At 52.3% G+C, this 13,418-nt stretch overlaps 5 protein-coding genes and 1 non-coding gene across 6 annotated transcripts; 3 read left to right on the forward strand and 3 right to left on the reverse strand.

The window, feature by feature from the left end:
- Positions 1-17: 17 nt before the first annotated feature.
- BDW70DRAFT_140908 (uncharacterized protein) lies at positions 18-3,121 on the reverse strand. Its single transcript, XM_073737701.1, has 3 exons — positions 2,581-3,121; positions 2,161-2,528; positions 18-2,112 (listed from the first exon to the last, which is right to left on the reverse strand). The coding sequence occupies exons 1-3, from the start codon at positions 2,729-2,731 to the stop codon at positions 346-348; spliced, it is 2,286 nt and encodes a 761-aa protein (XP_073593647.1). The 5' UTR covers positions 2,732-3,121; the 3' UTR covers positions 18-345.
- A 474-nt stretch (positions 3,122-3,595) lies between these two features.
- On the forward strand, positions 3,596-4,815 carry BDW70DRAFT_169858 (putative L-cystine transporter; the record flags this gene model as incomplete). The annotated part of the gene is made up of 2 exons (XM_073742793.1): positions 3,596-4,048; positions 4,113-4,815. 2 exons carry the CDS (start codon positions 3,596-3,598, stop codon positions 4,470-4,472), a joined length of 813 nt encoding a protein of 270 aa, XP_073593648.1. The 3' UTR covers positions 4,473-4,815.
- Positions 4,522-4,595, reverse strand: BDW70DRAFT_t140. Its single transcript has one exon. It is a non-coding gene; the product is annotated as a tRNA-Val (tRNA).
- On the forward strand, positions 4,736-5,675 carry BDW70DRAFT_89838 (uncharacterized protein). The gene has a single exon (XM_073745144.1). It carries the CDS (start codon positions 4,945-4,947, stop codon positions 5,449-5,451), a length of 507 nt encoding a protein of 168 aa, XP_073593649.1. The 5' UTR covers positions 4,736-4,944; the 3' UTR covers positions 5,452-5,675.
- Positions 5,676-6,373: 698 nt separating this feature from the next.
- Positions 6,374-7,647, forward strand: BDW70DRAFT_89790 (putative C2H2 transcription factor). The gene is made up of 2 exons (XM_073745143.1): positions 6,374-6,570; positions 6,624-7,647. The coding sequence occupies exon 2, from the start codon at positions 6,658-6,660 to the stop codon at positions 7,492-7,494; it is 837 nt and encodes a 278-aa protein (XP_073593650.1). The 5' UTR covers positions 6,374-6,570; positions 6,624-6,657; the 3' UTR covers positions 7,495-7,647.
- An 801-nt stretch (positions 7,648-8,448) lies between these two features.
- Positions 8,449-10,018, reverse strand: BDW70DRAFT_152133 (uncharacterized protein; the record flags this gene model as incomplete). The annotated part of the gene is made up of 3 exons (XM_073739396.1): positions 8,449-8,566; positions 8,616-8,813; positions 8,862-10,018. 3 exons carry the CDS (start codon positions 10,016-10,018, stop codon positions 8,449-8,451), a joined length of 1,473 nt encoding a protein of 490 aa, XP_073593651.1.
- Between the last annotated feature and the right edge of the window lie 3,400 nt (positions 10,019-13,418).

Consider the following 13,418-nt stretch of genomic DNA (forward strand, 5'->3'; position numbering starts at 1 on the left):
CATTCCATCCTGAAATATTATAGCGTAGTTCAGACGTTTAACTCAGGGCTTTAAGAAGTCGAAGGCCATAGCATATAATTCCAACTGAGGCATTTCGATTATCGTCAAGACCATATACCAGAGCAAAGCTGGTATCATTCGTCCATGATGGGTTAAATCAAGATAAGTTCATCAAAAACCAGCGCTGGGGTCATGTCATTATCTCAGTAGATCATCCAGACATATATGGGTAAGGGGAATAAACGAGTGCAAAAGGAAAAAGATACATCGCGAATAGAGTAGTTCTATCTATACAGATGCTCAATAGATTGCAGCTTCAAGTGAGGTTAATCAGCGCAGTGGCTATCATGTGAAGTCGACACTATGTCCTTGTCGTTCCTGCCTTGCTCGGGCTCTCTCCGCTCGTCTCCGGCGCCGATTAGTGGCGTACTCACTCGCATCGGTCCCCGTATATGTTCCAGGGGATGTGATGCTTCCGTAGGGATTTGTTGAAGGCGCACGGGGCGGGATGTAACTCATGCTCTGGTGTGGGGGGAGGAATGACGAGGCGGGGGGAGGGATGCTGTGCCCTGAAGCTGCAGGGCCGGGGGCGAGGGGGGTTTGAGATATTGGTGCCGGGGTTGTATTTGCGGCGGCGGCGGCGGCAGCAGCAGCAGCGCGTTCTCGATCCATTTGCTCCTGTTGCTGGCGCTCAAGCTCTTCAACGCGGCGCCAGCGATCGCGGCTACCTGTGCCTTCGTTGCCGGAGAGAGAGCTCACGCTTCCGTTCCGGCGGCGGGAGTTGCGTCTCTCTCGGCGGCGCGCTTCTCGGCCGGCTGCTGCTTCCTCCTCTGTTAACCGTCTGAGTGTGATGTTTCGGCCATCGTCGTGCATCTTCACTTTGATTGATACCGGTGGGGACTCAACGTGACCGTCTCGTTGCCATCCACTGCCGCCAGGGGTTGGTAGGTGACCAGACGAGGGACCTGCAGACCCGCCATGGGCGGGGGCAACTGGAGCAATGGGAGGCGGTGGTTGCGATGTCGTAGGCTCCGCTGGCGTCATGACGGAAGCTGGGTCGTAATGAATTGGTGGTGCCGGAGGTTGTTGAGAGTGAGCATCACCAACCACTCCAGGAGCAACAGGCGCTGCTGAAAGAGCTGACTCTGGAGGGTACTGGGCGCGGGCCGGTCGTGGTGTAAGGTCTGTTGATATATCGGTAGCGGTTTGGGAAGCTGGCCGTTTGCGTTGAGGGTAATATCCATCTCCAGTATACCGTCGTTTACTGTTCGCTCGGGCTATTTTCTCATTCGCAAGGTCGTGCCGCCGCATTTCCTCCACATGCCGCTGTTCGTCATCTTTCCTCTTGCGCCCAGAGAAGAATCCCTTTATAGCTGCAAGTGCGCCTGCTCCGAACAAGGCGTTGCGAGCTGTATGAGATGGGCGCTCATCATCGCGAGAGAAGTATGAATAGTCGTAATAAGAGGAGTTTATGCTCTGTTCCCTGCTAGGAGGTCTGTTCGGAGGGCGGTTGATAGGAGCTGGGTAACTTGGCTGAGGTAGGGGACGATCGTTGAGGCGGCTCAGACTCTCTTCTGTCATGCTGTCAGTTCGACGGTGGGCAGGCTGGTATCTCCCTGATTCAGTGTCGCTTTCTCTTTCTCGCCTCCTGTCAAAGAGCCTTTTGGCCAGTATAGCACCACCGCCGAGGGCACCTAGCTTGAGAAGCCTGCTTCCCCATCCACCATGGCGTGAACCTTCGTCCGAGTACTTTTCGTCCATATACGAGTTTTGGGAGCTCTCAGAACCACGATCTCGGCTGCGCCGCCGAAACAGTGTCGCCAATCCGGCTCCAGCAGCTCCTGCTGCTGCCATTCGTCCAAGACTGCTGCGTCTGTTGTCGTCGTCCGGCCGACGGGATATATAACTATAACGGCTGTCATAGTCTTCGTCCCCAGAGGACCCACCGTCGGAATCATACCTATACGATAGCACAAAGAACGTCGCTAGAAGAATAAAAGCAGCGACAGCGTAGAGGATAAACAGCACTTTTGGTGAGCCATACAGGGTGAGCCCGAGGGGAACCTGGACAATGCCTAAAATCGCCAGTGCACGACCCATCCAACGATGAATCTATAGCACGGTTAAGACTGGCATAATGAACGTGGCGGAATTACTTACCACTAGCTTCAGAGGCACATGGAACCTCTTCTTATTCCGCTCAATCTTATGGACAAGCCAGCCCCAGAAAACTTGAAAAATGACGATAACGTAGATGGCGAGACCAATTCCATGGTGGGGGTTTGTAAGGCTGCGGTTCGGACCGACAGCAAACCAACCGAGAACGAACACGACTGTGCTCAGAAATAGGGTGAGAACCTGGCACCAAACATGGTACCTGAAGGCCTGGTATGGATTTCGAAGTGAGTAATATCGCACAAGTAAGATCGACAAGGGAACCAGCCCCAGAAACACAATTGTCGCGATAACACCATGGGCAACAATCAGGGTGTGGTAATGAGGCATATCTCGAAATCTGTTCCCCATTCCTGTAAGACGGTTAGTGAGATCAGAAAGCTAGTGATCACTGCTGCCACATACCATTGTATCGCATAGTCTCGAAGTTCACACCCATGAGATTGGGCAGAAGAAAGGTGTCGCGGTCCGAGTCCCATGTTCCATCGCCCACATGCAGAGTATTGGAAGAATAGGAGGCCTCCCCAGGAGACGTGAGCCCCGAATTGTCCGACATGGTTGCACTGTGATTTATCGAGCTGGATTCCTTCAGACGATTCAAGGCAGCAGGCGATATTACTGAAGGAGATCTATGGAGACCCCCCGCTTTGTGGAATGCACCATGCGATGATAAACGATAAAGCTGAACGGACAGGATCTAGTCTCTCGATCGAAACGTGGATATTTGCTCGTGATTGTGTAGGTTATTAAGGAATGACCGATCTCTGGTATGCGATCGATGCTACCGGTGGAGTAATCAATGGCTGGCCGTTGGATAGTAATAGCTGGTAGTAGAATAATGTCGAGGCGGGGAAGAGATGGAATGTCGGAATCACCACGCAAAGGAGACACAACTTTCAGCCGCAAAAAGACAACAACAACAAATAGCAAGAGAAGTCTCAAAAGAGATGAAAGAAGGTCAGCTGCAAAAGCATGCGATCGAGACAGACTGGGTTCAGGCTGCAGAAGTTGAGAGGCTGGGAGCCGACAGTTTGCCATTTACGGCTTAGCGCAAAATATCATATCCAGGGCAACCATTGCTGAGTCATAATCCACTCCTCTACCGCCTTTTGTTTCTGCAGGATTGCTATCTTATCACTCACAATCACGCGATCCACCCATTCCCTTGGCCTTACTTATCCAACCGAGAGGCCCGACCAGGACCCGGCCTAACCATCTCCTCATGGACTGACGGCAAACAGCGTGATGTCTCAACTCGAAGCATTCATCAGGGCTCTCTCGCGGTAGGTGGTGACTTAACTTGAGTTGCGAAGTTTTACAGTTGGAGGTTCATAACTAACTGCTGGTATCGATAACGGGCAGCCTTCTTGGATGGATCTAGTAAGTCTCAACAGCGTTTATCTTTGAGCTTGATAGTCTAATGACGTTGTCAAGTACATTCTGTTGGTCTGCATCCTTTTATCCCCAGCCTATTGACAATTACCGCCGAAAAGCGACCACTGGACTGGCTATCGATTTTCCTACGATCAATGTCCTCGGGTTCGTCTGCTATGCCGTCTATACAGGGACATTCTTGTACTCTCCTGTAATTCGTCATCAGTACGCCGCTCGACATCCTTTGGCGCCGGAACCAACTGTGCGGTTTAATGATTTTGCCTTTGCCCTGCATGCCGTCGTCCTGAGCGGGTTGGTTTACTCACAGTTCTGGCCCAGTATCTGGGGTTTCAGAGTATCCCGCTTCCAGAGGGTCAGTAAGCCCATCGCAGGGCTGTTCTGGGGCGCTTTTGTCGCCGTTGCTATGGTTATATGCGTTATCTTAGTCAAGAGTCCAGACGATGGCTATGAACCGTTAAGCTGGGCTTGGATCGACGTCGTAAGCACAGCCCATAGTAACCCCAAACATGAGCATACTTTGGACAGGTCTGACACAGCCTCAGATTTACACACTTTCGTACGTGAAACTTGTAATCACGGTTGTCAAGTACGTGCCGCAAGCATGGGTCAATTATAAGCGAAAATCCACACGTGGCTGGAACATTGTCCAGATTTTGCTCGATTTCACTGGGGGCCTGCTTTCGCTAGCTCAACTAGTCCTCGACTCTGCTTTTCAGGACGATTGGAGTGGTATCACCGGTAATCCTATCAAGTTCCTCCTGTCGAATGTCAGCATCTTTTTCGATCTGCTCTTCATGGTGCAACATTATATTCTCTATCGAGATGCTGAAAACAAGGACAAGAGCAATGGCCCAAGCATTTACAGCCCCCTGTTATCGGAAGGTCTTCCAGCAAATGCATGAGTGGCAAAAAACAAAAAATCTATCCAGAGACCACTCTAGACAAGTTTCATGACCAGTGCCGGGCTCGATCCGGCGACCTTATCGGTGTTAACGATACGTGATAACCAACTACACCAACCAGCCATTTTTGGATAAAGGTCTGCTTTAGCAATATCCTTGGAAAGATGGCGCGACGGCTGATGAACCTAAGAACCCTTATATCTTCAAACTGCATTGCTGAGTTTTAATTGGTTTACCTGCGAAAACAAGACGGAGATGCAACTGAGAACAAGTGTCAATAACATTCTACCCGTGAACCTGGACCCATGAATCTCACGTAATTCCTGGATTCCTTACGCGTGGAATATCAGCTTATTATGACAATCTTATCCTCCTCTGAGTGGTCTAAGCCATGAATCATAGTATGGTGTAGATCCTCGAATCGACGAATCGAGCGCATACGCATGGGTACAGCGTATAGCACCCCTGTTGTATGCCGCGGGAGCCAGCAGTTAGGTTGCAACGTGGTGTCTACAAGGTCCCGAGGTTTCAACAGTTGTTGTGGCCGATTAGCCGTTCCATGCTGGCGCAGGCGGGAAGTATAGACTCAGCGCTAAACAACGGCAACCGAAGCACGTACCTAGTCCCAGGGGTGAATAAAGGCAACCTGATTATGAAGCATCGGAAACATTCCGCTGACATACTGCCATCATTGCTCAGCAAGCAGCGCAGAGCTTGTTTCTGCTTGTTTCTGAGCCTGATCCAATCGCCAGCAAGATTGACGGAGTCGCGTGGGGTCCAAATTGAGTCAACACGAAAGAGAAGAGAGGACCTCGGAGGATTTAAGGATATTTTAAGAACCTCGTCCGCTGCCTGTAAGTATGACGATATTGGTTGTTGGATGCTGCGCACGGGACCTCGCAAGCTCAGCCACGTGATCCGTCAAACATCGGACGGAACAGAGGCCAATCCATGGATACTTCCATGGAGACTGGAGTGATCGGGCGAAGGCGAGTGTCTTGTGCTGAATATACAAGTTGAGCTTAAACCGACACCGCTGTTTCCACTTAATCACCTACAGAAGGGTCGAAAAATGGAAAGGTGGAGGACCGCCAGTCTGGAGGGGTGTCCGGGGTGTGCACGAATCGCCGTTGAGGCTCGCGCAAAAGCTGGCGGTAAAGACTCACGCTCCCGATCTGCGGTGTGCGTCTGCAGCCTGCGCCTTGGCTGCGAGCATAAGCCACAATCTTACGGCTCGACCAATGGCCAAACGCATGCCAAGTCGGGAGACAGGGTTATTTTGGTGACTGGGAGATGACTTTCTTACCCCAAGTCTCATTGTATCGGCCGTCAAGCGCTTCTTGCTCGCCTTTCGGACACCCATGACCGTGTTGGCTGGACAAGTCCTGCTGAAGCAAGCTCTTCCTGCAGCTTTGGTACGCTGGCCCTACTCCGACGAAGCGGTAACCCTCGGTGATGCCGTGGTTAAACTCCAGATTCTTCCGGCGGAGGGGTAGGGATGTTCAGCCCTACCGGGCCTCGAGCAAACCACCATGCGGCCACTGCACGACTCAGCGAATGAGCCGCGTTCATCCGGGGCCCCCCTTTCCTGACTAGTATGATTATGAAGATTTATCGAGTCTTCGTTCATACTACGTAAACGTATTATTTCAGCTATCGGTACGGTCATAGATCGGCATTCCAGCTGAGACAGAGTGACATTCGCACTGTAACCAACCCATCTGGTGTCCTAACCAAGCAAGTTGGGATATGTATCCGGGGACTCGTTCAGCTTCCTTGGTTGGGTGTCAGCCAGAAACATTGATCGTGCATAGCCACGTCTGACTTGGGTCCGTCCTGGCTCTATGCCCGCTGCTAATATTAAAACGCCGGCTTGGGGCTTAAGCCAATGTTCAACATTGCATTACACTGCACTGCACTGCACTACACCAACTGTTTATAAATCATTACCACGTAACTCTGCTCCGCATCGAAGGATTATATAGTCATGTTGGTGGCAACAAGTCTTTCTGACGGCTTTCACGGAACTCGACACCACCGCGAACAGTACTTTATTGGAACGCAGAGAAAGACATGGAATATGGCAGACAGCAGATCTGTACGTCGCAAAACGCATTAATCTAGTCTCTATCAAGCTAACAATTTCCAGAGGAGACAACGTGACTCTGAGCCCTACAAAACCACAATGGACGAGCCCCTCATTGTCGCGCCTGACAATCCCATCCTCTACGCCTCGCCAGCGTCATTCTGCCCAATGCCAAACCATCCCGTCCGTGTCCCGGATGAGTACTTCTACGGCGCCAGCAATCAGCTCGACCCAATGGGCTCCTGCTATTCAGCACCCCAACCTCAACCTCAAACCTACGTCAACCAAACCCCATACTATCCCACTACAAGCAACACACAATGGCTTCACCCCTCACAAGCCGCCTCACACCACCAACCCCAGACTTATCAGGACGCCATCCCGTCCCCAGACTTGGATCCAGACTTCGACTTCGACCTTGACCTCGACCAAGGCTCCTTCTCTTCCCCTTCCCCTTCTTACCATCACATCCACTACCAAACCAGTCGATCCAACCCTTCCCATAACCGCGATCACAACCAGAGCCACGCCCAGTCCCCGTCCCGCACCCCCTCCACAACCTCCGCTTCATCAACACACAACAATACCAACAGCAAAGACCTCTCTCTCTATGGCATTCCCTCCCCAACTCACCCTGGAGCCTGGCGTTGCGCCTACCCATCCTGCTCTTCGCCCTCATTGTTCCGACGGGGCTGCGATCTCCGCAAGCACTACAACCGGCACCGCAAGTATCTCTTCTGCCGACACGACGGGTGTCCGCAGTCGAATCCACAGACGCCAGGGGCCGGATTCAGCTCTAAGAAGGACCGCGATCGTCATGAGGCTAAACACAATCCGGGAATTGTGTGTGAGTGGGCGGCTGAGGGCTGCACAAGGGTGTTTTCCAGAGTGGATAATATGAAGGATCATGTTCGGAGGATCCATAAAGGGGTTTGAGTTGTATTTTATTTTTTTCGGGGATTGAGGGCGGTGTTCTGTCTGAGGAGCTGGCTCTCTGATCGGATGTTGTCAGACACCTACCCTACCTCCCTGTCTCCATGTCCATCTATTTCTCGAATGATGGAGAGATGGAGACGACTGTACTTTTTTGTTCTCGAAGGAAAATTGGATAGAGCGGCGCAAGAGACGGTCCTTCTGCTTACGTTTCAAGATGCAGTTCGGTTTTCAATTTATGGCTGTTTAATCTGCTGATATTTTAAGAGATGAGCGTGTTATTTGTTGAAAATAGTAGTTAAATACTCATGATAGTCATAGCTACAGGACTGGCTAGCTGGCTGCGTTTTCTTCAAGTCAAGCCAAGTCAATTTTCTTTTTCCTTTCTTTTCAGTCTCTGTCTTTCTTCCACAACGCCATCCAAACCAGCCCAGCCCAGCCCAGCCCATAACCTCGAACTAAGACTGATACTCAAAACTCAAATTCAGGCCCTAGACGCCGGTCCCGGAATGAATAGACGGGGACCCCGTAATATGCAGACAACTTGCAACGCTGAAAATACCATGCAAAGGAGACGAGCAAAGTGAGAACGAAACGAACGTGGAGAGATCAGAAAGATCAAATCAAGTACGCCGAAACCGAAACCAGGTAACACTCCACGCTCCGTCTTTGCTCCCCGTTACGGCCGGGGGGGGCAAAGTAAATGCAAGAACGAATGACCGAGCAAAGCACAAATGTTCTAGAATTAACATCTGGTATCGCATCGCTAGTCGAAACAAAGCTAGAAGCGAAGTCGAGTCGAGGAAATAAAGCAGGATATCGTAATGCATGTGCTGTGAACCACTCAGGCAATGGCCGCGTTATTCTCCGGAAAATGTCGGAGAAAGCCGTCTCCTAACGGAACAGAGCAGAACAGAACAGCGCTGTGAAGGAGCAGGCATCATATAAGGGTGGATGTTATTGGGGATTCATTCGACGCCGTCGCCCTCGGCCGCTGCCTTCGGGTCGCTGGGAGAGGACGTGCCGAAGAGCTGGGTCGTCTTTGTTTTTATCCATGTGATGAACTCTCACATGCCTTCGGCTGTCAGCTGACCGTTTACAATCCGCGTATAAGGAGGGCTTACCGCTGGAGATTATCAGGTCGCGGATACTTGTGCTGCTGATCTGGACAGAATGGGCAGACGTATCCGGGAGAATTGTGGACGAGCCCATGCCGGATCATTTCATTTTTGCGCTTAAACCCCTTCCCTCCAGGGCCACGTGAACAGCCTTCAATTGGACAGAAGTGAGGCCGATCTTGTGAGTGAACATTCGCATGCGAACTACCACTGTCAGTATGGAGCACTGCTAGTAGCGAATCCAGAACTTACTTCAGCAGGTATTGCGTTTGGAAAGGAGGCGCTGTGCATCCTGGATGTGAGCATTTGAATGCACCCGTTGGGGCGGCTGTATTGCCTTGTGAGGAAGGCGCAAACCCCACCGGTTCACAAGCCCCTGTTGGGGCACGTTCTATCGGCGTCGGATAACTCGATGCAGGGCTTCTGTTGGAGGCTGTGGATGGTGGGTCGTATGGGTAGGCTGCCTTGACATTACGCCAGTAAGGTTGTTGCGAAGCCGGCGATGAGACTGTGGATATGGCTTGCGTGCTCGCAGGTGATAGATGCGAGTAAGGGGTGGGCGGTATTTTTGATTGCGCCAATGGAGCTGCTGAGTGATATTGTTCCCGAGGATTGGTATCAACCCTGGTCAAAGGAGGGGAGACGGCGGTGACGGGAGGCAGGGAGTACGGCGTGCCCACAGGGCGTGGAGAAGGCCCGTTCGGCGGCGGCAGGACAGGCCCAAGTTCAGTTAGCTGACTAAGTTTTGTTTGTATTGGAGGTAACCTCAAGCTGGAAGTGTCGGCCGTTTGAGCTGCTGGCGGATTACGAAACGCCGCCAGCGAGTCTCGGCTTTCTGGAGCGCTGATATGGAACTTGCTGAGCGGCGAGGGAGACGGGTCAAGTATGGGTTGAGCCTTGGGCCCAACCGAACCATTGAATAGGGCTGACACCGGAGGAAGCACCACGTTTCCATTTTCCTTCTCTTCAAGAGGCTCTCTAGGCGGCGGTTGCTGCGCCTTGGCCTCGTTCAGAAGCGCTTCTTCTGCAATCCCTTTCAAGTCGGCCTTGAATTCAAGTTCGATGGGCTTGGGCTCGGGGGCTCTCTTGAAAGAGTTGACCGGTCTGGCTTGATTCAATTCTCTGTAGGAGTGACGGTCGACCGGAGAAGGGCCTAGAAGTGGGTTCTCTATTTCATACCTCCAGAGGTCCGGGATATGGGCGGCGAAGCTATTTCGGAGGAGCGCAGCAGTGGCATCGGCGACCCCGATCTGGAGACTCAGCTGCTTGGACTTATGGGAATCCTTGTCCGCACCCTTGACATTGCTCTCGGGCGACAGGCCCTGATGAGCAAAAGGGGGAGGCGTCGGCGGCCTGGGCGCGAGGATAGGTTTGACCTCCTCGAGTCCAGGAGAGGACTCGTGATCCATTGCTTCAGTCATCATGGAGGCGGTTTTTGGCGCATCAGGAGCGCCGGTCTGGATCTAAGCGGTTGATGTGGTTTAGTTGGCCCTCTTGGGCATATGCTTATCTCTCTGGCCGTTCCTAATGGACACTCCAAAACAGCGGCCCCGATCTTAAGACAATAGGGGCTTGCACTTAGACCATTAAACAGTATACTAGGCCGAGTTTTATCTATTGGTGGTGTTAGTAGAGTGGGAGATTACAAAGCGCAGTACATCATCACGGCAGGAAAAGTGCAATAGCGGCTTTGGATCAAGAGCTGATCAAGAGCTGATCAAGAGTTACACGGCCAGGCAGGGGCAGAAACAGGTTGGCAAATTCATCAGTGGAGCGACCGCCGATGGACTGGATACACGGTGTTGGAGAAAGGTAGTGGTGGTGGTGTTGAAAGCGGAGGCGAAATAAGCTCACCTGGGTTCCAGGAACGGATGAGGCTCAATCGGAGTCGAATCGCGCACCGCTTGAGGCTCAAGAGACAAGGCGGGCGAGTGATATAAGAAGTCACTCCCCTCTTTTCACAGTCTCAAAAATGACAAGAGAAAAAAAAAAAAAAACAAACCCTCTAGAATGCAAGGTGATCTGTTCTTCAAGAAATGGGATGACGCCAGCGTCGATCGCAGGTGAGCCGGGATAATTCTGGCTGGCAAGCGCCGGGAGAATGGAGAGGCTCGAAGGACCCGGAGGCGGCAGAGGAACGGGCTATGACCTCACGGGGCGGAGGGAAGATAGGCAAGGAATACGAGGGGAGGGAGCCGCGAAAAGAAAGAACAAGAGAAGAGAAGAGAAGCAGGAGCGGCACGTTGGATGAAATTGAAGAGAGAAGAATGAGCGGGCGAGCGACGGGGATGTAACGTACGGCAGTTCCTGTTCGACCGCTTGGCAAAGGTGGACACAGGCTCACTGCAGAGTGGTGCAGACTTCAGAGCCTCTGAGCGGTCAGGCTGATGGGCATGGGGTGAAGAAATGACGATGATCGATGGACGGCGATGCCAGAGAATAATTAAAGCAGAAGCGCCGCAGGGTGGAGCAGGTGGCCGTTCCGTGAATCCGCAGACGCCGAGCTCGAAACGATTCGATGGCTACGTTGTCTAGTCAGTGAGTCGGAGCTCTCTAGGCTAATTTCTGAGCCCGGTCTTGAATGCAACTGATGCAACTGATCCAACTGATGCAACCGATCCACGGGCGGTGCGTGCAGAGTCCAAAGTGCAAAGTGCCAGTGCAAGTGCCAGTACCAGTGCGAGGGCGGTCCAGGACAAGCGACCAAACCTCAGACCAGACCCAGGCCATATACGTGGAAAAAGCAAGCAGGCTGCGAAAATGAGGAGCGAGGAGGGGGCGCTGACTGCAGCGCGCCACCGGCCACTCAGGCAAACATAAATAGTGGCAGGCCCGTCACGAAGTGTCGAGAGTCGACGAGACCAAAGAGACCAAGGTGGGGTGAAGCAAGCTCACACTGGCGACTAAATCCGAGAAAAGGACCGATGAGACTCATGAGAGGCTAGTGGATAGAAAAGGGGCTTAAAAGGGTTTGACGCAGGCGTAGCAGTGCAGCAGCAGGGCCGGCTCACGGCTGCTATACTAGGGGACGGCGGCTGCCGTGGGTGAGAATTAATACGTGGTAATAATAATAATAATAATACCAATAATAATGCCTCTTGAAGGAAGTGCACTGTTAGCTCTGTTAGTTCAGTGAATTCAGTTAGCCCAGTCAGCCAGTTAATGCCACGGCCCCCCGGCACAAGCAGCAGGCTAGCCTCGCTCGAGGCTAGAGCCAGCTGACGGCCCACTCACACGATGAGGCTCTGCCCTTTGCGCGGCCTTGCGCCTGATTGGATGCCGCTGACAAGGAGGCTGAACGCTGCTCCTCTTTCTGCAGAGAACCACCGTGGAACTTGCCTCCTGGTCGCTAGTCTCGACTGCGACTAGCACAGGACTAACACAGTACCGACGACCGACCGTCGTCGGTACACTCACCCACCACAATGTAAACTGGAAACTGCCGGAGAGGATTCGTGGGATCTCTGCCAGGATTTCGTATTCGTTCCTTCGTGCTGCCACTTCTCCAACTTTTTGCTGTCATTCTTGCTGTTATTTCTTGCTGTTATTTTTTGCTGGCAATTTTTTTCTTTTTTGGGGGGGTCTGCAGTGCGCTGTCAGCAGTTGGTACCTAAGGCTGCAATGCGGCCGTGGCCGCTGACCGCCACGGAGCCGGCGAATCCACCCCAAGCCTGGTTGAGGGGGAAAAAGAAAACCACGCGAATAACAAAAGAAAGCGGCTAAGGAAAATCAGGAAATCAACTGCACTGCGGGCGGGACTCCAGATACGGCTGCTCCGGGTACAACCTGGCATGGTCTGACTGTAACTTCGTCAGTGCAAGACCGCAACTTTACCAGCCACTGCGTTCACATTCGCTGGCTGAGTGTCTGCTGGGCGGTTCTATCCTTTCTTTTCTCAGTCTTCTAGTCTATAGTCTTTCTGTTTTGATGTTCTATCTGTCCTATAAAGTCAAGTGGTCTCGTCAAGAACTGTTCAGCACGGTCCGAACGTGAATTCCTCCCGAGTCGGAGTCAGTCAGCAGGATGGGCAATTCTTGGCACGCAGTGGTTGGATACAACTGTCACTCTGCAGAATGATCGGCCACGTTTCCCTGTCTTTCCCCTCTCCACGGGCCACTTTTCTCCTCCCCCTCTGCAACAGAGCCGCTGTATCAGCCTGGCCACCCACTCAATCCAAGACGCTCAGGCGCTTGATAAAACGGGATGCCACGGATCCTCATTCATCTCTGCTGGATAAGAAAAATGGTCGGGCTCGGACGATAGACTTGGACGAGGCCTGCAACTGACAATCAGAACACACTCAGAACAATCAGAAAAGTCACCGGCAACAAACGCAAACGACACAAAATGCCGCTGACTACGAGGATCAAGCTGAGCCGTCTTGTCCAACAGGGACACGAGTTGTTTCCAGCGTCCCCCCTTCAAGCCAGAACTAACCACAAGCAGCGCGTGTACCGGCCTAAGCACATTCTTCCCTTCCTTCTGGAACTGGTCCGTCCACAGCCGTGAAAACCACCCTAGCTACGTCGCTAGCTTCTCCGATTAACGAGCCGCTCCGCAGTGCCTCAGTCTCAGACAAATCATGCATTTGATTGTCATCGCATCACGTCGGTCATTGCTCGTTCAACACTAGCATTGTCTCACTTGGGCTGCTGGGCTGTCCTCGTTGTCGGGTGCTCCAAATGTCAGCAATTCACATCGCTGCATCGCAATTCGAACCGATCTTGCCCAAGCCGAACCATGCACTTTCGAGTTTGGAGGAGTGCATTCTGTGCGTGGATATATCAGTACCCTCCTTCTGGCAGTCTC

The sequence above is a fragment of the Aspergillus foveolatus genome (assembly GCF_047715535.1).
Source record: "Aspergillus foveolatus strain CBS 279.81 unplaced genomic scaffold BDW70scaffold_46, whole genome shotgun sequence".
Classification (NCBI taxonomy): Eukaryota; Fungi; Ascomycota; class Eurotiomycetes; order Eurotiales; family Aspergillaceae; genus Aspergillus; species Aspergillus foveolatus.